General features: G+C 51.3%; 2 protein-coding genes across 2 annotated transcripts in view; both read left to right on the top strand.

Annotated features, from left to right (window-relative positions):
* The window catches only part of CLASP1 (cytoplasmic linker associated protein 1), a 376,782-nt gene that overhangs the window by 328,736 nt on the left and 25,746 nt on the right, over positions 1-22,300 (top strand). The gene's annotated exons all lie outside the window — the stretch shown is intronic.
* TFCP2L1 (transcription factor CP2 like 1) overlaps positions 1-22,300 on the top strand; it is a 60,625-nt gene that overhangs the window by 34,458 nt on the left and 3,867 nt on the right. Inside the window, exons 4-14 of the mRNA XM_056110471.1 lie at positions 733-809; positions 1,280-1,385; positions 2,161-2,267; positions 3,642-3,794; positions 9,872-9,982; positions 11,608-11,699; positions 15,214-15,262; positions 15,356-15,449; positions 18,495-18,585; positions 19,243-19,346; positions 21,737-21,879. Coding sequence (XP_055966446.1) covers positions 733-809; positions 1,280-1,385; positions 2,161-2,267; positions 3,642-3,794; positions 9,872-9,982; positions 11,608-11,699; positions 15,214-15,262; positions 15,356-15,449; positions 18,495-18,585; positions 19,243-19,346; positions 21,737-21,879 — 1,127 coding nt within the window. The remainder of the gene's footprint in view (positions 1-732; positions 810-1,279; positions 1,386-2,160; positions 2,268-3,641; positions 3,795-9,871; positions 9,983-11,607; positions 11,700-15,213; positions 15,263-15,355; positions 15,450-18,494; positions 18,586-19,242; positions 19,347-21,736; positions 21,880-22,300) is intronic.

Raw genomic sequence — 22,300 nt, 5'->3', positions numbered from 1 at the left:
AAGTTTTTTTTTTAATTTTGGTACTGTGGATGGACTTTTTTTCCCCATTTATATTCTTTAACTAGCTTGTGCTAGTTATATGTCACTAAATAGGACTCCCCACACCCATCCAAATACATGAAATTCTTTGAACTTGGAAAAATGCTTTTCATTCTGCAGTTAGAGGCAATGTTTAACAGGACTGCATTCGTTCCTTTTAAGCTACTCACTGCAAGCGAGCGTATGGTCAGTCATTTACTGGAGATTTAGGTCGCTGTATTCTCCAGCCAAGTGTCAGGGGGAGGGGCAGTGTTCTTTATAAAGAATACGGGGGCGTGTTGCATAGTCTTCACGGTCCTCCCATTGTTCATCGATTTGCTTGAGCGGGCCCAGTAACGTCTCCATCATGAGATTTGTTGTTACTGTGTTTGGCATATTGAATACATCATGGGTAGTTTGCCAGACTGAACTTAATTCTGTTGAACTCTTTGAAAGTCATACACGTGCTGTCTGTTAAGGGGTCACGTGTTGTGTTCTCTGGGGTGCCCGAAGCCCAGTAAGGTCAGGTCAGCAACCTGGAGTGTCCAGCCCAGAGAGCTCTCTCTACTGGCCCTGGACTGACTTCTGTGCTGGACTCTTTGGGCTCAGGGGCCTGGCTGAGCACTGTGTGTGCCAAAATGGCCTCTCGCTGGTGAAGCCGCACCTTAGAAAACACTCAGAGATGGAAACTGAACCCTTGACCCCCAACCCCAGGTCAGTCTTACGAAATTCGACTGCTGGAGAATCGGAAGCTGGGAGACTTTCAAGATCTGAACACAAAATATGTCAAGGTGAGGCTGCTGGAAGGTTGCCCTCCCGCTGGGGTGGGGCTGGCGGGAGTGAAGCTTGCGGGTGGGGGTGGAATAGGCCTGTCAGGAGGGGCTGGGTGGTTTGGAAATGCTTCCAAGGGGCAGGTGAGTGCCTGTCCCCTGTAACATATTGTCTGAGGCACAGTCAGTTGGGAGCTGGAGTGGCGTGGATGGATGCAGTGAGTGAGCACTGGGCAAACTGAGTTCAGGTCTGCCTTTGCCACTTCCTGCAGTCTGCCCATCGGCATGAAGACGTTAACCACTGGCTTAGGTACGTAGCGCACTTGGTGATTGCAGAGAAAAGGGCGTCTCTGTTATTCTTAGAATCGGCACTATTGTGCTGGTGAGGAGGGCGGAGCTGGACGACTGCCCCCAGGTTTGCCCTGGCTTGGGAAGGCAGTGTGTGGACTGCCCCTGCCACAGACCCCCACTCACCTGCCTCTCTTCCCCAGAGCATCATCCGCGTGGTTTTCCATGACCGCCGGCTGCAGTACACAGAGCACCAGCAGTTGGAAGGCTGGCGGTGGAGCCGACCTGGGGACCGAATCCTGGACATTGGTGAGTTTTCTGGACCAGGATGGCTCCGGTGCTGTTTGGATGCTATTGGGAGCCCTGTGTCTGCCCGCCTTTGTGCACTTCTGTCTTGGATAGATCGATGGGCACTGGCAGAGGGTCTGCATTCCCCTTTTAGTGGGGGAGTGTAAGGAAGGGCTCTGACCCAAGCTTTCAAGGTTTTTTTCCCCTCCCGGGTCACACACAGGGGTTACTCCTAGCTCATCACTCAGGAATTACTCCTGGGAGTGCTCGGGGGACCATATGGGATACTGGGAATCGAACCCGGTTTGCCGCATGCAAGGCAAACACCCTCCCGGCTGTGCTATCGCTCCAGCCCCCTTTTGAGATTTTGGGTGCATGACAGAAGGAAAGATAGGCATCACCGAGATGAACAAGGGGAATGGAGTTTGTGGGGGGAGGGCAGCTCAGGTGCTGGCCCGGAAGCCCCTTAGCCACACCCTTGTAGCCAAGTGGAATCTAGGAGTTGTAATGACACAGGTATGTTAGCTGGGTCACCCCTCTGAAGGGCAATCAGGCACACTAATATTTCTGCAGCAGAATAAAGTGACTATTCACACAGAGCGGGATAGAGACTCCAAAGAGCCTCCTGGCAATACATGGCAGGCTCGCTGCCAGAGGAGTTGTCAAAACTTAGCTTCAGAGCTCTCGGTGTTTCAGACTGTCATTCAGGAATTTTTGGACCTGCAGTAGGAGTCTTTCCCTAACTCCTCGGGAGTGGCTGACAATTGCACCTTTGTGTGTGTGTGTGTGTGTGCAGATATCCCACTGTCTGTTGGTATCTTGGACCCCAGGGCCAGCCCGACTCAGCTGAACACAGTTGAATTTTTGTGGGATCCTTCAAAGAGAGCCTCTGCGTTCATTCAGGTAAGTGGGGGCTTGGGGGCGGGCCAGGTTGCGTTCTGTAACTTTGCATCTGCAGTTCCCGAAAGCCAGCTTGTCTGCAGGGCCCTAGTGGGTTCCTGTCTGCTGCTGCAGGAGACTGAGCACTGCTTCATCACAGAACTCAAAAAGAAAAAAGTGCTTCCCAGGGCAAGTCATTTCAAGTCCAGTTTTTAACTTGATAAATAAACTGCTAAGCCCTGGGTGCACAGATGGTCTGTCTTAACCATCACCCAAGCCAGGCTGCTCAGGACCAGCCAGCTCCGTGCTTCTTTATTTTTTTCTCTCCAGTGGTGCTCAGAGGTGACTCCTGGCTGTGCACTCAGGAATTACTCCTGGCGATACTCAGGGGGGACCATATGGGATGCTGGGGATCAGCCACAGTTTGAAAGCAAACTCCCTACCCACTGCACTGTTGCTCTGGGCAACGCACCGGGCTTCTGAGCTCAACTTGGTCATTTGTATCATGTCCCCCCTTCTTAGCCGCTCAGTCTCTCCACACTCCCCCTGTCCCACCCAGAAATGTAAAGCAATCATGCAGTGCCCAGATTATAGTTTGTGCTCTGTCAAAGGTGGCGATCGCGGGGCCCCAGGAAGTAGCTGCAGAGATTGAGCTCATGCCTTGCATGTCCACACTCCTGAGTTTGCCCCCTGACACTGCACAGTCCCCTGCCCTTGTTTTGGAGACCTGTAAGAATGCCTGGCCACGGCCATGAAGCCCCCACTCCCCATCCTATTATTGTCAGCTGTAGCCTTGTCTGCCCCCAGCACTCCTGACTGTGACCCTGAGGGCCCCCTCACCATGTCCCAGCACCACCTGCTAGCACTGCTGGGTGTGGTCCTTAAAAAATTAGCAGTCATTTCTCTTCCTCACCATTACGATATCCTTACTGTATTCGAAACTTGTTATGACTTTGTCATGATAGCACCACATTTAGGGTGATCACAACATCATCCCAGTGTGAGAGCAGTAGCTTCCTCTCAAGTGCCTTTTGTGTTGCAGTAGGTCCTTAGTTGCAGTAGTGGTTCCAACCTTCTGCCGACCTGCTCCATCTCTGCGCCACAGTTTGTAGGTCTGCCAAGGGAGAGGCCTGAGGGTGAGGATGGAGGGTGGGGCTGTGGCGCCTGTGGGCCTGGGCCAGTGAGGAGGACTTGGCTGGTTAGGTCCAGGCCTCTCAGCTCAAGGGATCAAAGTGTGTGTGTGTGTGTGTGTGTGTGTGTGTGTGTGTGTGTTGTTTGTGGTCCAGAGGACTGGGAGGACCTGGACCTGGCTGGGAAGAGCAGGGAGAGAGGTGGGGCTCTGCAGAGGCCAGCCAGAGTCCAGCGCCTCCCCTCTGCCCCCACCCCCTGTCCCCACAGGTACATTGTATCAGCACGGAGTTTACCCCTCGGAAGCACGGGGGTGAGAAGGGCGTGCCTTTCCGGGTGCAGATCGACACCTTTAAGCAGAACGAGAACGGGGAGTACACGGAGCACTTGCACTCGGCCAGCTGCCAGATCAAGGTGTTCAAGGTAGGCCCCGCCCGCGGCCTGCAGCCCTGCCCTCACCTCGCCTGCACCCTGCAGCCCTGCCTGCCCGCTAGTTGTTCCGAGGCTTCTCCCGGCAGCACCTGCTTTCGCCTGCCCAGTCAGCTTTCCTCCTGCCCTCATGTTCCATTGATGCCCCTGGTCTTGCTTCCCTCTACCCTGACTGTCCTGCTGGAGAAAAACAGCCCCTCCCTCCCTCTTTCCTTTTCTTGCCTTACCCCTGCAGTCACGTGTCTAGTTTTTTCATCAGCTGTCTGCATAGATTTCCTCTAGTTTGGGGGAGAGGTAAGGTTGTTGTGGAGCCGGACTCGTTCTGGCGGGATCAGGAGTCATGGTTCTGGATCCTGAGAGATGCCTGCACAGTGCCTCCCTGCATTCACAAAGCTGTCTCTAGTGTCCCCTTCTGTCCCTCTGGGGACACTTGGGGCCGGCTATATAATTCCCTCTACTGCATCATGAGAGTCCAAAGTGAGCTGCCTAAGGAACGGGCTTGCAAGAGATGCCAGATTAGCACTGATTTCCCGAGCCTGGGGTGGGCGTGGAAATACATACCCTGGGAGAACCACATCTGGCACCTACCCTCTGCCCAGCTAGACAGAGACTGTGCTGCTACCTTCCACGGGGCCTGGGGCCTGGTTATTTGTGTGCACACACAGTGACATGGGGAATGCATGCTCACGGCAGCTCTAGGAGAAGCCAAGCAAGAGCCCGTGGCACTTGGGAGACCCATAGTCACAGTCTAGATGCTTTGGGCAATGACTGGTGCCACCTGGGTGGGGTTGGGATGTGGTGGCTGAAGCTCCCTTTATTTATTTATTTATTGTTATGTATTTGTTTTCTAAATTTTTAAAATTTTTATAAAGTTGTTCACAACATTTCATGACATTTCATATTCAAACACCAATCCCACCACCATTGCACCTTCCCATTAACATATTGTGAATGTTCTCACCCAAATCCCAAACCGTGTCCCCCAAAGCCGAACAAAACAGTTGATTTTGTATTGCTTGTTAGGAATAATCTGCTAAAAATGGTCCAATGAAGTTTCCTTAGAGGAAAGTGTGTGAAAATGGTTGTATTTCATGATGGAGCCATTAAGCCCTAGTATAAGAGATTACAGATGTGTTTGTTAAACCCAATCAAATGTTGTGCGCTACTATCAGTACGTCAGTGGTGTAGAGTATGAGAGGTTGTGCGGCTTTTAGAAAGTGCCTTCCGGCCCTGAGCTGTGTTCACACACACCGGTACCCCCTTCTTCCCTTGTTGCTTTTGTGCTTGGGATGTCCAGGGGTCACATGCCCTTGGCTCTGGGCTCACTGCAGGCCTAACACTTCAGTTGTGCTGCTCTCACGTAGGTGGTCAGGATGCACCAGATACTCATACTTTGTTTCCTTTGCGGTGGAGCAGGGGTCAGGGGGTCCCCAGTGGTCTTCAGGGACCCTGGGAGGATACTTGCCCAGAGAAGCAGGCCTGATAATTTGGTCCTCAAGCCCAGAAGTGTGGTGCCGTTTTGACAAAGGTGGTGGGGCCTCACACCTTCTGGGACTGTGCCCTGCCGCTTGGGACATAGCACCAGCCCAAGCAATTACTTATTTTCAGATCCTGACGGTTGGAAATAATGCTCCAGTAAACATGGGCTGGATGCATTCTTTTTTTTTTCTTTTTGGGTCATACCCAGCGATGCACAGGGGTTACTCCTGGCTCATGGCTCATGCACTCAGCAATTACTCCTGGAGGTGCTCAGGGGACCATATGGGATGCAGGGAATCGAACCCGGGTTGGCTGTTCGCAAGGCAAATCCCTACCTGTTGAGCTATTGCTCCAGTCCCTGGATATGTTCTTTTAATAAAATTAATGCTCTTGTATTTATATGCAACCCAATGTAGGATTATTGAGATTATTATTATTATTTTGTTTTAGAGATATATCCAGTAGTGCTCAGGGCTTAATCCTGGATCTGCACACAGGAATCATTTGGGGCAGACTTGGGGGACCATTTGGGGTACCAGAGACTGAACCCAGATTGGCTGAGTGCAATATAATGCCTTACTATATATATATATATGTTTAAGGTAAAAGGTAGGTAAAGGCCCTCCCGTTGATCGTCGATTTGCTCGAGCGGGCCCAGTAACGTCTCCATTGGAGACTTTGTTGTTACTGTGTCTGGCATATCGAATACTCTCGGTAGCTTGCCGGGCTCTCCAAGAAGGGCGGAGGAATCGAACTCGGGTCGGCCATGTTGGCCGCTTGTAAGGCAAATGCCCTACCCGCTGTGCTATCGCTCCAGCCCATATATATGTTTAAGAAGTTGTATTGGATCACTGTGAGATGCAGTTACAAACTTGCATGATTATGTTTCAGTCACACAATGCTCGAGAACCCATCTCTTACATTTTCCACCACCATTGTCCCACCCGCCACCCCCACCCCACCCCACTCCCTACCTCTGTGGCAGGTACAATCCTTCTTACTTTCTCTCTAATTTCGGGCATTATAATTTGCAGTACAGATACTAGGAGGCCATCATGTTAGGTCCTTGGTCTACTTTCAGCACACATCTCCCATCCTGGGCGATCCCTCCAAACCATCATTTACTTAGTGGTTCCTTTTTCATCCCAATTGCCTTTTCCCCCAGCACTTGAGGCCGGCTTCCAAACCATGGCATAATCCTCCTGGCTCTTATCTCTACTGTCCTTAGGTGCTAGTCTCATTATGCTACTTTATATTCCACAAATGAGTGCAGTCATTGTATATCTGTCCCTCTCTTTCTTTTTTTTTTTTAATGTGAGTACTTTTTTTCCCCCTTTTATCTTTTTTTTTTTTTTGATTTATTGAATCACTGTGGGAAAAGTTACAAAGCTTTCAGGTTTAGGTCTCAGTCATGCAAATATCAAACACATTTCCCTTTACCAATACTTATTTTTCACCACGAAAAACCCCAATAAACCCCCCTCTCAACCCTCCCAATGCCTGTGAGACAGATGAATTCTAGTTAACACTCTATCTACTTTGATTAGATTCACTGCTTTGACAAAAGATGCACCATTATTAGAGTTTACACCCCCAAATCAGACATGCTGAAAAGGCATTATGAAATAATTTGTTTTATACAGCTGGTCACAAGAATTAAACGATGCTATTGTGTGATTTTGGATTTCTGCTATTTTACTTATGAAGCCTGGAAATATTTCTGCTGAGAGTCAGAGAATTATGAGATTGGTGTCTGTGCTCTGGAGCCATGGCCGTGCCAGAGAGCTGCTCGTGGGGGGAAACTCATGACCTCGGTAGGGCGTGAAGGACTAGCTGGGAACGCCCCCCTTCCCATGAGGTTTCAGTCGCCCCATCACAACCGGCTCATACCTGGTTTTCCATAAAGGTCCAAAGCAGCTGCCATCTTTCTTTCCAGAGGGAAAAAGGCGGAAGGGAGCAACACTTTCCCTTTCCCCTCTGTGTCCCTCTCTTTCTGACTCATTTCACTTAGCATGATACTCTCCATGTCCTATCCATTTACATGCAAATTTCATCTCTTCTAACAGCTGCATACTATTCCATAGATGTACCAGAGTTTCTTTAACCAGTCATCTGTTCTTGGACACTCGGGCTTTTTCCAGATTCTGGCTATTGTGAACAATGCTGCAGTAAACATACAAGTGCAGATGTAATTTCTACTGTGTTTTTTTTTCATCTCCAGGATATATTCTCAGGAATGGTATTTCTGGGTGATATGGAAGTTCAATTTCTAGTTTTTGGAAAAATGTCCATATTATTTTCCAAAAAGGCTGGACCAGTCAGCATTCCCACCAACAATAAATGAGAGTCCCTTTCTTACCTACTATATTGTACTATCTCTCTGGCCTGGAATTCTTATTTTTAACTTGTTGGGACATTCCATACTGTTTTTAATTGTATTATTATTATTATTAATTTATTTATTAAGTTTTGGGGGTATATTAGGTGGTCCTCGGAGTTTACTATGTTAGGAATCACTTCTGGCAGTCTTGGGACCATCTGGGGTGCTAGGTATCCAACCTGGGTTGGTTGCATGCAAGGCAAATGCACTACCTGCTGTGCCATTGCTCTGGTCTCACTGCTTTTCATAATGGTGACACCAATTTGCCATCCAACCAATAGGGCTTATGTGTTCCCTTCTCTTCCCAAAGCCTGTTACTTCTTCTCCACCTTCACCTTTGAGGACCTCCCAAGCAGTGCTCAAGGGGCCCAGGGGCTATTCTCCACGACGTTCAGCCAAAGGGGGCTACATGGTTCACTGCTCTGGCCAGCGATGTGGTGTGTAGCCGTGCTTGGAGTCCTCCAGGGCTGTACCCAGCAGTACTCAGGGGACTGTGTGATGTCAAGAATTGAACTCGGTTCTTTGTACATCAAAGGCATGTGCCTGACCCCGCCCTCCTTTGCTTGTTCTGTCTTCCGAAGCAGTAGCCATCCTCACTCTTGTGAGTGGATGGATGCCTCTTTGCATCTCAGGACCGCCAGGTCCTGGAGTGGTCCCACCAGGATGATGCAGCATTCTCTTCCCCCTAGTCTCCCTGTCAACAGCCCGACTTCCAACTGCAGGCTTAGTCCCTTTGCTCTGTGGGAAACTCACCTCTGGCTTTTAGGGATCAGGGCATGATTGTCTGTGGCAGGTCACAACCCCCTCTGCAGCACATGACACAGCCCCCTTGTCTGCTCTAGCACTTTGATTCACGGGCATCTCCATGGAGGCGATGTGGCACTGTGTCCACTGGAGTCCTCTGTCCCACCCGCTGTCCTCCTGCTCTCACATTTGTGTTCCCACACGGTGCCATTCCTCGGGACCCTGCTGCTCCTGGGCCTTCTGGGATAAAACGCTGTTTTGGACAGGAGGATTGAGGAGTCAGTGAGGCTCTCTCTGTTCATGGGGTGCCCAGTCCTCCCTGGGACTCCCGCAGACTCTCCTTTCTGCACCATGAGTGGGATATTCCCACTAGACCCCCTTTCCCAGGTGTTGTTTGGGGCACTGAGCTGGTGGATGCCCAACAATGACCCCAGGGAGGTGTTAGCATCACCTCCAGGGCCGGCGGGAGCCTCCATGATCTGAATCGGCTCTTAAGAGACCTGGGATGTGGCTCAACAGTAAAGGGCACATTGTGCGTGCAAGAGGCCGGGGGTCGATTCCCAGCTGCAAAAGCAAGCAAACCAGAAGACCCTTTCCCAAATGAACTCCCATCCTGCTGCCTCAGTTCACAGCAGCAGTTGAACTGGTGTTCACCAGCTTCCAGAGTCCAGCTGCACCCCAGGGTGCTCCGGTGCTGGGGAACCCCTAGCTTGTTGGACTGTGGCCTGGGGTTCTGTGTGTGGTGTTGGGGCCTCTTCCTGATCCCCTGCATCACCATCTCCCACCTCCCTGGGGCTGAGAGCCATCTGGCATCCATCACCATAGTCTGGCAAGAGTGCCCCATCACCCCTTGGAAGCACATAGGTAGTAGGTCTGGAGGGGATTATGACTGTCCCACACCTGGTTTCCCATTGGGCACAGGACCTGACATGTGTGCCCCCTCCAGCCACCTCCCAGCACGAGTACCACCCAGAAGACAGTTCCCCCAAACTGGAACCCAAATTCCTTCCCCGGGGAAGAGGCAGGTGCCTTTGTGCTGGAGAATGAGCTTCACCCTGGGGGTCTTCCATGTGCTCGATCAAACTGCTCCATCCCAGACCCATGCAGAGATTTGAGAACCGAACTCACCAGCCAGGCTCTGAGCTTTGGGCAGGGCCAGGCACCATGGCTCCAAGTCAGGATAGTCAATGGGCCCTGCTCAGAGGAGGCGCACACCACCAGTACCTTCTTGTGGACCAGGGGTCTGGGCAGTCGGGGTGGCTGTGAGTCCCCTGGGGGTGGGGAGCAGCTCCTGGAAGGAGGAGGGTATCTGACCATGGAGCTGGCCCCATCTGTGGCACCCAGCCTGGACTGGGCCCCCAGAAAGCCTGAGAGCCTGCTGGCTTGAGGGGTCTGGTGTACATCTTCCTCCTCCCTTTCTCCTCTGCCTGGAGGGGACTCACTGGGTCCTTGTACTCTGCTCTTCCAGCCCAAGGGGGCTGACCGGAAACAGAAGACAGACCGGGAGAAGATGGAGAAGAGAACTGTTCAGGAGAAGGAGAAGTACCAGCCATCCTACGAGACCACCATCCTCACAGAGGTGAGCTGGCTGCATGCCCCCTGAGCTCGTGGGCACCTGCTGCCATGGAGCAGCCAAGGGTAATGTGGCTGGAGACAGGCGTGGGACCATCTCCTGTCTCTGAAGAACCAGCTTCCCAGGGCACCTGTTCTAGTGTGTGGTACAGGGTCAGGCTCAGTGTCCAGGGTGGTTCTTGGTTGTCAGGGGCACTGCCCCCAATCATTTACCCATGCTTGCTGCAGATCCGTGCTGTATTCACATGGTCCTGAATATGAGAGCGTGTGAGCATTGTCAGAGACCAACTCCTTGGCCCCTTCCAGCTCACCATTTCCCCCTCTTCCCGGGTAGCTGCTAGTCTGTTCTCCCTGTATCTGTCCTGACTTTGTCTACAAATTCTCAACACTTTTGTTGTTGTTGTTGTGTATTTATTTATTGACCTTTCCTCTTTTTTTTCTTTCTTTTTTTCCCTTTTTTTGGGCCATCCCTAGCACTTGCTCAAAACTTACTCCTGGCTCTGTGTTCTGGGCGTCATTCCAGGTGAGATGAGCTGGTGGGACTCAAGGATGCCCTGTGTGGTGCTAGGGATAGAACAGAGGTCAGCCACTTACTTGCAAGGCAAGAGCCTTACTTGTTTTGCTATCTCTTTTGCCTCCTTTTTTTTTTTGGCGGAGGGGTCACACCCGGCCATGCTCAGGGGTTACTCCTGGCTCTTCACTCAGGAATTACTCCTGGCAGTGCTCAGGGGACCATATGGGATGCTGGAATTCGAACCTGGATTGGTTGCAAACACCCTACCCACTGTGCTATCGCTCCAGCCCCTCCTTTTTGGTTTTTGACTCTTTTTTCTTGTAGCACTGTAGCACTGTCCTCCCGTTGTTCATCGATTTGCTCGAGCGAGCATAGTAACATCTCCATTGTGAGACTTGTTGTTGCTATTTTTGGCATATAGAATACGCCATGGAGAGCTTGCCAGGCTCTGCTGTGCTGGCGGGATACTCTCGTAGCTTGCTGGGCTCTCCGAGGGGGACAGAGGAATTGAACCCGGGTCAGCTGCGTACAAGACAAACACCCTACTTTTTTCTTGTCACTGTCACTGTCACTGTCCTCTTGTTGTTCATCGATTTGCTCTAGCGGGCCCAGTAACATCTCCATTTTTTGAGACTTGTTGTTACTGTGTTTGGCATATTGAATACGTCATGGGTAACTTGCCAGGCTTTGCTGGCGAGATATTCTGGGTAGCTTGCTGGACTCTCCGAGAGGGGTGGAGGAATCAAACCCGGCTCGGCCGGACTGGCTACGCGCAAGGCAAAACACCCTACCGCTTTGCTAGACCTTAAAATTGTGTGAGTTATCTTTCCCTCTTTGCTTTGACTCTTAGGAGATGCAGAAGACACATACTAAATGGTGCCTGGTCTGCAGCCTCTATGTTAGATCTCTTGGCAGCCACATGTGATTTGTGAATTGTCCCAGGAAAAGCAAGACCCTGGTCCATGTGGGTCAAAGAAGGGTGGGTGTGGAAGGGGCCGTGGCTCCCTGCTTTGGGTGCTTGCTCACAAGGGTCAGAGGAGCCAGCCTCAGCGGCTTAGTAGCTCTAGCTCCTCCCAAGAAGCTCCTCCTTCACCTTGCCCTGTGCTCTCTGGTTGCAGTGCTCGCCTTGGCCTGACGTGGCCTACCAGGTGAACAGCGCCCCGTCCCCAAGCTACAACGGTTCTCCGAACAGCTTCGGCCTCGGCGAAGGGTACGTCCGACCTTTCTCCCTTTGGATTCCCTGGGATGCAGGTGGCTGTAGGTCCCTTTCTCAGTCTTCCTCTATGAGTCCTGCATCAGCATGGGCTTCAGATGCCTCAACATCTATTTATGACCATATTTTGGTATGCACACAGCTCTGGGAAAAGTACCAGTTGAGTACTTTATCCAACGTTATCCAGGGGCTTCTGTAAATAAGGTCTGGTGGGAAGTACCCCAGAATCCATCTCCCCCTGTGTGCACACATGTATACACACACACACACACACACACACACACACACACACACACACACACACACCCCAGCTCCAGTTAAAGCAGGCTGGCCTTCAGGAATGTTAGGTGTCAGGGTCATCTCACCAATTAGCCACCACTTCCCTTCCCTGTGCCTCAGGACAGAAGGCCTCTCTCTGCCATTCATGAGACTGGGGGCCCCAAGGAGGTAGCTGTTTGGAAAGCTGAGGGCTCCCGGGTTGTGAGAGGCCCTTTTGGAAGTCCTTGTGCCCAGTTCCTAGATGATGAGGGTCAGTTCAGGACCCACCCTGCCTGGACTTCATTCGCCCTCTTACTGCTGGTCGCACCGCTATGTAGACGTGTAGGACACACTGACTCCAAGGAGACAAGAGTGCAGGGCACGTCCCAGGCTGCTTCACCTCTGCAGAGCCAGAGAGAACCTCAGTGTGGTTTCAGGGGTGCATATGGAGCCCCCTAGTCGCTTAAAGCCCCTGTAGGGCAGACTCAGCTTTACTAATAGGAAAGTGAAAATGTCCATGAACTCCATTTGACTGGGTGTGGGGACTTGGGAGACAGGGAGATATGAGAGAGGTGTCCTGTTTATTATTCACTTTTGGTGGTGGGGGCGTTTGGGCCACACACTGCCATGCTCAGAGCTTATTCCTGAATCTGCTTAGGAGTCATACTGTTGGTGCTTGGGGGACCATGTGAGACGCCGGGGATCAAACCCAGGTCAGCTGCACACAAGGCAAGCGGCCTAACTGCTGTACTATTGCCCGGGTCCCTATTACTTGCTTTTTAATTTCTAAAATTTCCTTATTTGGTGGGTAGGTTGGGGCGCACGAGAGGGTGTTGAGGGTTTTTTGCTGCCTCTGCTCAAAGGTCATTCCTGGCAGTGCTCAGGAGATCACATGAGGTGCTGAGGATCAAATCAGGGTCAGCGGCATGCAAGACAAAGCACTTTAACCCCTTTACTGTCTCTCTGGTCCCAAGAGGCAGCTTAGGAGTCAGGCAGCCCCATTCTGAAATACCCACCTTCTCAGGTGGCAGGGGGTGGTGACAGGCCTTACTTCCTTCAGCACCTACCTCCATACAACAAAGAGATTTAGAATTCTAGAATGCTGGAGAGATGGGACAGGGGATAAGTTGCTTGGCTTGCCAACAGCCAGCCCCAGTTTCATTTCCAGTGCCACATACGGTCCCCTGAGCACAGGCAAGAGTAGTCACTGGACAATACCTGGTATGGCCCTCAATCCCCACCTCTCCAAAAAAAAAAAAAAGGAAAAAAAAATCTAAGAATCACATGTGCAGGATCAGAACAGGGCAGGAGTCACGTGAAAAAGACGTAGCATTCCGGGACACTGATTAAACTGCAGCTGCTCTTCTGGGTGCTGGGCTCAGAACTACCCAAATGGGTCTTTTTCTGCTGGTGGTAAAATATACCGCATATCAGCCGCACATGCTAGGGGAAAAGACAGCTCAGATAGAGAAGGGAGGACCAAATAAAAGGTGTTGGGAGGATCCTCCCAGGATGGGAGATGCATGCTGAAAGTAGGCTATAGACCAAACATGATTGCTACTCAATGCCTCTTTTGCAAACCACAGCACCCAAAAGGAGAGGAAGAACAAAAGGGAATGCCCAGCCACAGAGGCAGGGTGGGATGGGGGAGATGGGGGGTGGGAGGGATACTGGGATCAGTGGTACTGGAGAATGGGGACTGGTGGAGGGATGGGTACTCAATCATTGTATAACTGAAACCCAAGCACAAAAATTTGCAAATCTACAACTGTACCTCATGGTGTTTCACTAAAAATCTAATATATATATATATCATGTGAAATTTGCCACATGAACCATTCCTAAGTGTCTGTGGTACTAAGTGTATTTCTCTCGTAACATCACCCTTTAGAGAGAAGGTGAAGTTTTCTACTCCATTGTGGGGGCCATTCCTGGGGAGTGGAGGAGGAGCCCCAAGGCAAGCAATCCTAGAAATCCGACCCAGGGCTTCACATGAGCAAGGCTACTGGCTCCATGGCTGAGCTCCACTGTTGGGTTTTTTTTCTTTTTGGGTCACACCCAGTGATGCACAGTGGTTATTTCTGGCTTTGCACTCAGGAATGAATCCTGGCGGTGCCCAGGGGAACCATATGGAATGCTGGGAATTGAACCCGGGTTGGCCGCGTGCAAGGCGAACGCTCTATGTGCTGTGCTATCACTCCAGCCCTCCGCCGGTGATTTTATAAACGTCTCTCAGGGTGCTGGAGTTGGGGCCTCTGCTAAGTGAGCTCCTAAGGCGTGTTGGTGTGCCTGCCTCTGTGTACAACCAGGAGAACGTCTTCCCTGGGCATGATGCCAAAGTGTGGGCATTACTTCACTGCAGGATCATGCCCCAAAGGACTCCTTTGCCCTCCCGATGTCACTGCACAGGGAAAGTGGTTGCCCTTTTGTCCAGCCTGAGTCTAGGTGTCCTGGGGCACTGTGGGGCCCCGTTTCTCAGGAGAGAGAGTGCTCCATGGGCTGAGCGTGCTGTGCATGTAGGCAGCCTGAACCCTCCCTCCAATACTAAATAAAGGAAAGGACAAACACCTTGTTGTTGTGGCTCAGAGAGAAACTGAGTAGAAACGGAATGCGGGTCGAAACAGTCCCAGCACCTCAGCTGTCCTCAGTAGCGCAGTGTCATTTATCAGAACTTACTGTGAACCACATTTATTTGCCTGCCTTTGTCTGACTTGGGAAATTTATTTATTTTTTTGGCCTTTTGGGTCACACCCAGCAATGCTCAGGGGTTTCTCCTGGCTCTGCACTCAGAAATCACACCTGGGGGCTGGAGTGATAGCACAGTGGGTAGGGTGTTTGCCTTGCATGTGGCCGACCTGGGTTCGATTCCCAGCATCCCATATGGTTCCCTGAGCACTGCCAGGGGTAATTCCTGAGTGCATGAGCCAGGAGTAACCCCCGTGTATTGCTGGGTGTGACCGAAAAAAAAAAACAAAAAAAAAGAAAGAAAGAAAAAAGAAATCACTCCTGATGGTGCCCGGGGGAATCTATGGGATGCAGTGGATCGAACCGGGTCGGCTATATGCAAGGCAAACTCCCTGACCACTGCACTATCATTGTCACCCCTGACTTGGGGAACTCTGGGGGACCCACTCATTGCAGCCCAGTTGCTACACTTGGGCAGAGGGAAAGGCGGGGACCAGGGGGTATAGATAGCTGTCACTGTGGTCCACTAGTGTCCTCCTCGCTTATGCCATTGTCTCTTTCTTTGCAGCAACAACTCTCCGACCCACCCAGTGGAGGCCTTGCCCCTGGGCACTGATGTAAGTGTCTGGGTGGCCTGTCTGGCTCCCTGTCCCTTTGTAGAGCCCTGAGCGGTCCTTTCAAGTCCCCTCCCTTTTTCCCTCCCCCCGCAGCACCTGCTCCCGTCAACCTCCATTCAGGACGCCCAACAGTGGCTCCACCGCAACAGATTCTCACAGTTCTGTCGACTCTTTGCCAGCTTCTCGGGTGAGTTCACCTCTGCTGCTGTGTTATTATCCCAGAAGGGGCTGTCTGGAGGGACCGTGCAGGAGGTGAGATGCTTGTACCATCTAACGGTTTGCTGGTTTGCTGAGCACCTCCAGGGGTCCCTCTTGAGCACAGAGCCTGAGCACTACAGGCTGTGGCTCAAAAATACCCCCCCCACACACGCACATGCACACACGCACATACATACACATCCCTTCCAATTTATTCTACATTGCAGAGAGAGAGAGAGGAGAGAGAGAGAGAGGTGGTACCTGCTACAGAGGCAGACAGCGGTGGAGGGTGGTTTGGGAGCAGGGAGGGAAACTGGGGACCCTGGTGCTGGGAAATTACACTGATGGGGGCATGGGATCTCTGGCTCTGTGCTCAGGGATCATTCCTGGTGGGTTTGGGGGGCCATACGGGGTGCCAGGGATCTATGCAGGGCAAGTGTCCGACCCATTCCACTTTCTTTTTGGTCCCAAATTTCTTTCTTAAAATCAGGACTAGATTAATAATACAATAGGTAAGGCACTTTCCTTGCATGCAGCAGACCCAGGTTCGATTCCCTATAACCACATGTGGTTGATTTCCTGAGCCCCACTGGGAGTGATCCCTGAGTGCAAAGCGAGGAGTAAGCCCTGGGTACCGCCAGGTGTGGCCCCAGAGCCAAATATCAAAGCTCTGGGGATTTTGGAAAAACTTGACAATACCCTCCCTGCGGGATCTGCCCTCAGAGCCTGGGGCCCGTGGATTCTCCTGGGCTGGGTACCATTCAGCTACAGTTCAGCATACTCAGAACGCCACTGGGTCCTTTCCCAGCAAAGTGCGGGAGTGAAGTAACAGGCAGCAAGCAAAGCTGCTTCTTTCTTCTTTAAAGAGTTTCTGAAAATACCTGTATTGCATACCATAGTGCCTAAAATGAGAGAGAGAGAGAGAGAGAGAGAGAGAGAGAGAGAGAGAGAGAGAGAGAGAGAGAAGAGAGAAGAGAGGTGCCTGCCACACAGCCAGGCAGGGGTGGGGGGATGGTTTGGGACAGGGGAGGGAAGCTGGGAACTGGGGACACTGGTGCTGGGATATTACACTGGTGGAGGCATGGGTATTGGAACATTTTATGACTGAAACCCAATCATGAACAGTTTTATTTTTTTAAATTTATTTTTATTGAATCACTGTGAGATAGTTATAAAGCTTTCATGATACTCTCCATGTCCATCTACTTCTAAGCAAATTTCATGACTTCATTTTTCCTAACAGCTGCATAGTATTCCATTGTGTAGACGTACCAGTTTCTTTAACCAGTCATCTGTTCTTGGGCACTCAAGTTGTTTCCAGATTCTGGCTATTGTGAATAGTGCTGCAACGAACCTACAGGTGCAGATGTCACTTGTACTGTGTTTTTCTTGCACCCTTGGGATATATTCCCAGAAGTGGTATTGCTGGGTCATATGAAAGCTCAATTTCTAGTTTTTGAGTAATGCCCATATCGTATTCCAGAAATGCTGGATCAGTCGGCATTCACACCAGGAATGAAAGAGAGTCCCTTTCTCCCCACATCCATGCCAGCACTTGTTATGAACAGTTTTATAATGCTCTATCTCATGATGATTCAATAAAATAAAAATTTAATATTAAGAAAAAGGGATTTTGAAGCCCTGGCTAAGGGGTCCAACTGATGAAAATCCTCAGGGGCCTCCGGGGGACATAAAGAAGACTGAGCACTGAATCTTGCCACCAAAGCGAATCAGTCTCAAGGGACAGGGAACATAGATGTCACCATCCTCTCAGTGACATCTGTGCCTGGGGAAGACAGCAGCATTCAGGGCCGGGAGAGGGATAAGTGCCCCGAGCATGTGCTTGCATGCAAGGTGTCACCCCTTCCTCCGCCCTACACACACACACCACTGGGTCTCCTGAGAGTGGACCCAAGCACTGCCTATGTAACCCCCAAAACAAACAAACAAAACAAAGCAACACGCAGTGTCCCCTCTTGGCATGACTATTCTGAGAATGCCCTCAGTGTCAGGGGTGGCAGTCACAGCAGTCAGACAGGGTCCCTGTCCCATGCATCAACTTTCCACCTCCCAGCAGTATGACTGACAGAGAGGGTGGGGCCCGAGGAGGTGCCTGGCCAGCCAGCGGAGTGGGGCAGGGTGCTGACTGCAGTCTGGAGTGGGTTGGTTGCTAGGAAACTCACTGTATCCTCAAGCGAAGGCTGGAAGGAGGCGAGAGGGTCAGCAAAGTGGGTCCGGGGGGTGGGGCAAGTCTTCCCAGAAGAGAAAAAGTGCAAAGGCTAAAGATGGGTGCCTACCCTTTGTGCAGAGGACCTGGTGAGGGTGCCCAGTGCCCTGCATAAGGTCAGAGAGCACTGGAACGATTCCTGTGTCCATCAGCAGAGAGAGGGCATGTGAGCCACAGCAGATTCATGCAGTGAAGAGAATGGAAGAATCGGAATCCTTCTTCTATCATAATTACAATTATCTATCACTATCTATTATAAATTCTTACTATTGCATAGGAATAAATGGGCTAACAGTCTCTGTGACTCCGCATTGAGCCCCTTGCCAAGAGTTGCAGGGTGGGGTGGGGGTGCCCAAAATGTTCCATCTGTTGACTGGGGGGAGCAGCCTCTCTGAGAACCTTAGCTGCCTATGTTGGGTGCATGGCTCCTTCCGCCCATAAGCTTTTACTTCCACAAACCAAGTCCCTGGGGTCAGTGATGCATACAGAGGTGATGGCCGCTCCGGTCTTCCATGCTTGAAAAGCACAAGGGCAAGCTGACAGGCGTTGGCCATAAGGATCAACCAGCTTCTGCCAACTCCCACCCTCCTGAATTCTGTGGACACTGTCTCTCAGTTTCTGCAGCTTCCAGGCTAAAGTCTTAGGCTATCTAAGCTCTTCACTTTCATATCCTCTCTTTCTCCCCCAACTAAATGCCCAGGCCTGTCCCCGATCCCCAGGCCCTTGATGTGGGGTTTTGCAGATGTCCAAGGATGGAGCCTTTTCTTGGTGTTCACATATAACCAGCTGCCCTGTTCACCTGCACAGGTGCTGATTTACTAAAGATGTCTCGAGATGATTTGGTCCAGATCTGCGGCCCCGCAGATGGGATCCGGCTCTTCAATGCCATCAAGGGCAGGTGGGTGTTGGTGTCCAGCATTCGCAAGGAATGGAGGAAGCTCATTCCTCTCTCAGTGCTGAGAGGGACATATGGTGTGGCAGGGGAGTGAGCCCCTGGGATGGAGAAGCACTACTGACCACCGCTGACCTCAGGGTGATGGAAGCCTTGGTCCCCGGATCTCAGTTCCTTATCTATTTCCCTGGGTTCTCAGGTGCCTTCATAGTCTTGGGCTTGAAGTGCCTCCTCCAGGTAGGGAAAGGAAATGGGGTGGGTTACTCAGCCCCATACAGCGGTCTTCAGGGCAGTGCTGTGTCAAATGGAATTTCCTGCCACGTGGCAATGTTCAGTACAGTAACACTGGCCACATGTGGCCAGAAAGCACTTGATCCGAGGCAGATGCAACTTCTGAATTGAGTTTAAATTTTACTTAATGCAGTTTTTGTAGCCATTAATGGACAAGCACAATTCTGCAGTGAGAGAATACTGTTGGATTTTGCACATCCCTCCTGTCACTAAATGAGTGACAGTTTGCATTTCTGCAGTCCTTTTTTCTCTTCCTTTCTGAGTTTTCACTGCTGGAATAGAAAAATTCTGTGTTCTGGGACGGTCTGAAACATTCTGGAACAACTGAGCTTGGTCTCCCACATCTTCTGTTTATTTCCTCTCCCCCTGCAGGAATGTGAGGCCAAAGATGACCATTTATGTTTGCCAAGAACTGGAGCAGAACCGAGTACCCCTTCAGCAGAAGCGGGATGGTGGGGGTGATAGCAGTCTCTGTGGTGAGTTGTGGGGGAGCCCCTACTGGGGGGCAGAGGAATGAAAGAAGAACAGAACCTACACCTCTCCCTGAGAATACTCCTCCTTCCCCATATCATGTCCAGATAGTTTTTTGCTAATCTTCATCCTGAATTGAGGATTATGTTGTTATTGGTTTTGGGATCCTACCTGGATGTGCTCAGGCCTTATTCCTGCCTCTGTGCTCAGGAAAAGACTGTTAATAGTACTGAGGATCAAACCAGGGACAGTCACATGCAAGGCGGGCAACCTCCCTGCTTTATTATCTCCCTGACCCCTAAATCAAAACATTTAAAGAAGAGATTATCTGTCAGAATATCCACTCCAGTTACCAAATCTCTAGGAAAAAAATAAAAAACAGGGGTTATGTCCCCCATAGCTACTTAGGTGTTGTGGTTGAGCTGGGAGTTGGCACCTTGTTTCTAGTACCCAGGCCCATTGGGTCTTTTTTGTTTGAGTCTTTGCTAAACAAGAACTATAGAGTAGAGCTGGTCTTCCTTGGGAATGTGGAAACTTGTTTGGCTGTTTTGAGGCAGGTTGGTGAGGCAGAGGACACTGGCTTTGGAGTGGTTGACCCTGATTGTGGTGCTAGCCATGCCCCCTGTTACTGACCGCATGGCCTTGGGCAGAGGATCTGCACTCAGCCTCTGTGTGTAAAATAAAGACAATGCCTGCCTAGTGGCAGTGTGGGGATTTTCAGTGGGATGATGCGGAGGCGGCTCCCTGCCTCTGAGCAATGCTGAGCTGAGAGTCACACCCCCATGGGCCCCGTTTGACTCTGCCTGCAGGTCAGGAGGAGTGCCCAGCAAGCTCCTGTTCCTCTGTTCCACTTCCTTGCTTCCTCTAGTTAGAACTGTGGAAAATGGGGGAAGCGGAGGCAGGGTGCTTTTAACTGCCCCACGCATTGTCAGTGGCAATATTAGGATCCAGATACCCAGACCCTGGCTGCCGGCTTCCCAGCCCTCACTCTGGTCTCTGTCCATCTCTGCTGACTGTCCAGCTCCTCCCTGCCGGCTGTTCAGCTCTTGGCAGGTGAGGGACACACCTAAGACTGCTGGGGTGGGGGGAGTGCACGTGGAAGGGCACAGGGAGCCTTGAGTTAACCTCACTGCTGCGGCCGGTCATCCTGGGGACTGCCCCAGCACACTGCATAGGCTCTGGGGTAGTGGGGAGATCCTAGAACTTGTTTTCCCGTGTGTGGCACAGCGGAGTTTGAACAAAGGATTTGCTCCTTCCAGAGCCTCTTATTCCCCCCAGAGTTGTCTCCTGACTAAGCAAAGCAAAACAAAACACTTATTGAGGAGAGGCATCCCCCGAGCAGTGGCTGATTGACCTTCTGCTGGCTCTCAACGCTTCTGGTGGCCGCAGTGTGCAGCTGGGAGCACGGAAGGCAGGCGATAGACGGGTACAGCCAAAGGGGCCCATCTCGAGTCCTCCATCCTTTCTGCAGAGCCTAATCTGAGTTGCTTGAGGAATAAGATCAGCAAAAGTGGAACTTCCTCTAAAAAGTTGGCAGGTGGGGGGTGCGGTGGGAGGTAGAAGAAAAGTTACAGGGGCAGGCATGTGACTCCATGGTAATGCATTTGTCTTACATATGTGAGGTCTTGGGTCCAATATCTGGCACAGCAAAGTAAAACAATGGAAGGGAAGCACATGGAATTTTGCTACAAAAAGAGATCTCAGGGAGGCCAGATAGTATAGTAGGTAGAGCTTTTTTCTTGCACGTGGCTGACCCAGGTTTGATCCCCAGCACCACATACAGTCCCATGAGCACCTCCAGGAGCGATCCCTGAACATGTCTAGGAGTAAGCCCTGCAAGATGAGGCCCCAAAACAACAAAGAAAGAGGGGAATCTTATGGAACAGTCTTGGCAGGGCCTATCCTAGGTCTGTGCCAGTTATCATATCATATATATCAAATATATGAAATGTTATATATCGTGTGTGTGTGTGTGTGTGTGTGTGTGTGTGTGTGTGTGTCCCTTTGGAAGGGAGTACGAGATGAGATTTTTGAACCAAGGTTTCCTTGATTGAGGGAGAAGCCTGGAAACTCATTTAGGTTTTGCTTTTGAAGAACATGCATTCCCCCTAACATTGGATCAGGTCACCTGTGGGATTTTCCCAGGTCACCATTGGGATTTGCTCCTCCCTAGCTGCCTTGGGTGTTGTGTAAAAAGCATATTCAGCCTCGTGGCAGCTTTTCCCCTGTGGATGGGCCACACGGAGGCCCGGCACCTGATCACTCAGCTCGTGGTGGGGTGCCCATGGCAGTCAGAGAGCCTGCAAAGTCGTGCAGGGATGACGCTTCCAGAAGGGCTGGGGAGGCGCCCGCCATGGGCTGTGGTCTGTGGAAGACCCCCGTCTCCCCTCCGCAGTGTATCACGCCATCTTCCTGGAAGAGCTCACCACGGTGGAGCTGATTGAGAAGATCGCCAACCTGTACAGCATCTCCCCACAGCACATTCACCGAGTCTACCGGCAGGGACCCACGGGCATCCACGTGGTGGTGAGCAATGAGGTGAGCCCAGTGGGCCGGCATGGGCGAGGGGACTTGGGGATAGACAGCAGGCCTGTGCCAGGAAACACCCCGTGGGGTTGGCAGTGCCCAGGGTCCCAAGGTGGATACTGGTTTCACCTCGTGCCTCTCACGCTCAGCCTTTTGGACCCGCTGGAGATCATGAGGGAGAGTGTTCAGAGCCTTCTGGCTGGGTTTTTGGGGAAGCGGAGATAGGGGTAAGGTTTGGGCCACACTTGGGATGTGCTCAGGCCTTACTCCTGGTGCTTCTATTGGTGCTGGGGATTGAACCCAGGTCCCCTGCATGCAGAGCCTTCCCCAATGGACTGTCTGTCTCTCTGGCCCTTTCTAAGCCTTTGGGCTGGTAGTGGTTGAAGATCTGCCGTGACCCCATTCTTAGCCAGTTGTTTGCCAGGAGCCAGAA

The sequence above is a fragment of the Sorex fumeus genome, unplaced genomic scaffold (assembly GCF_029834395.1).
Source record: "Sorex fumeus unplaced genomic scaffold, SorFum_2.1 ptg000009l, whole genome shotgun sequence".
Taxonomy (NCBI): Eukaryota; Metazoa; Chordata; class Mammalia; order Eulipotyphla; family Soricidae; genus Sorex; species Sorex fumeus.
The sequence above is the reverse complement of the archived record's forward strand: the minus strand, read 5'-3'. Positions and strand labels throughout refer to the sequence as shown.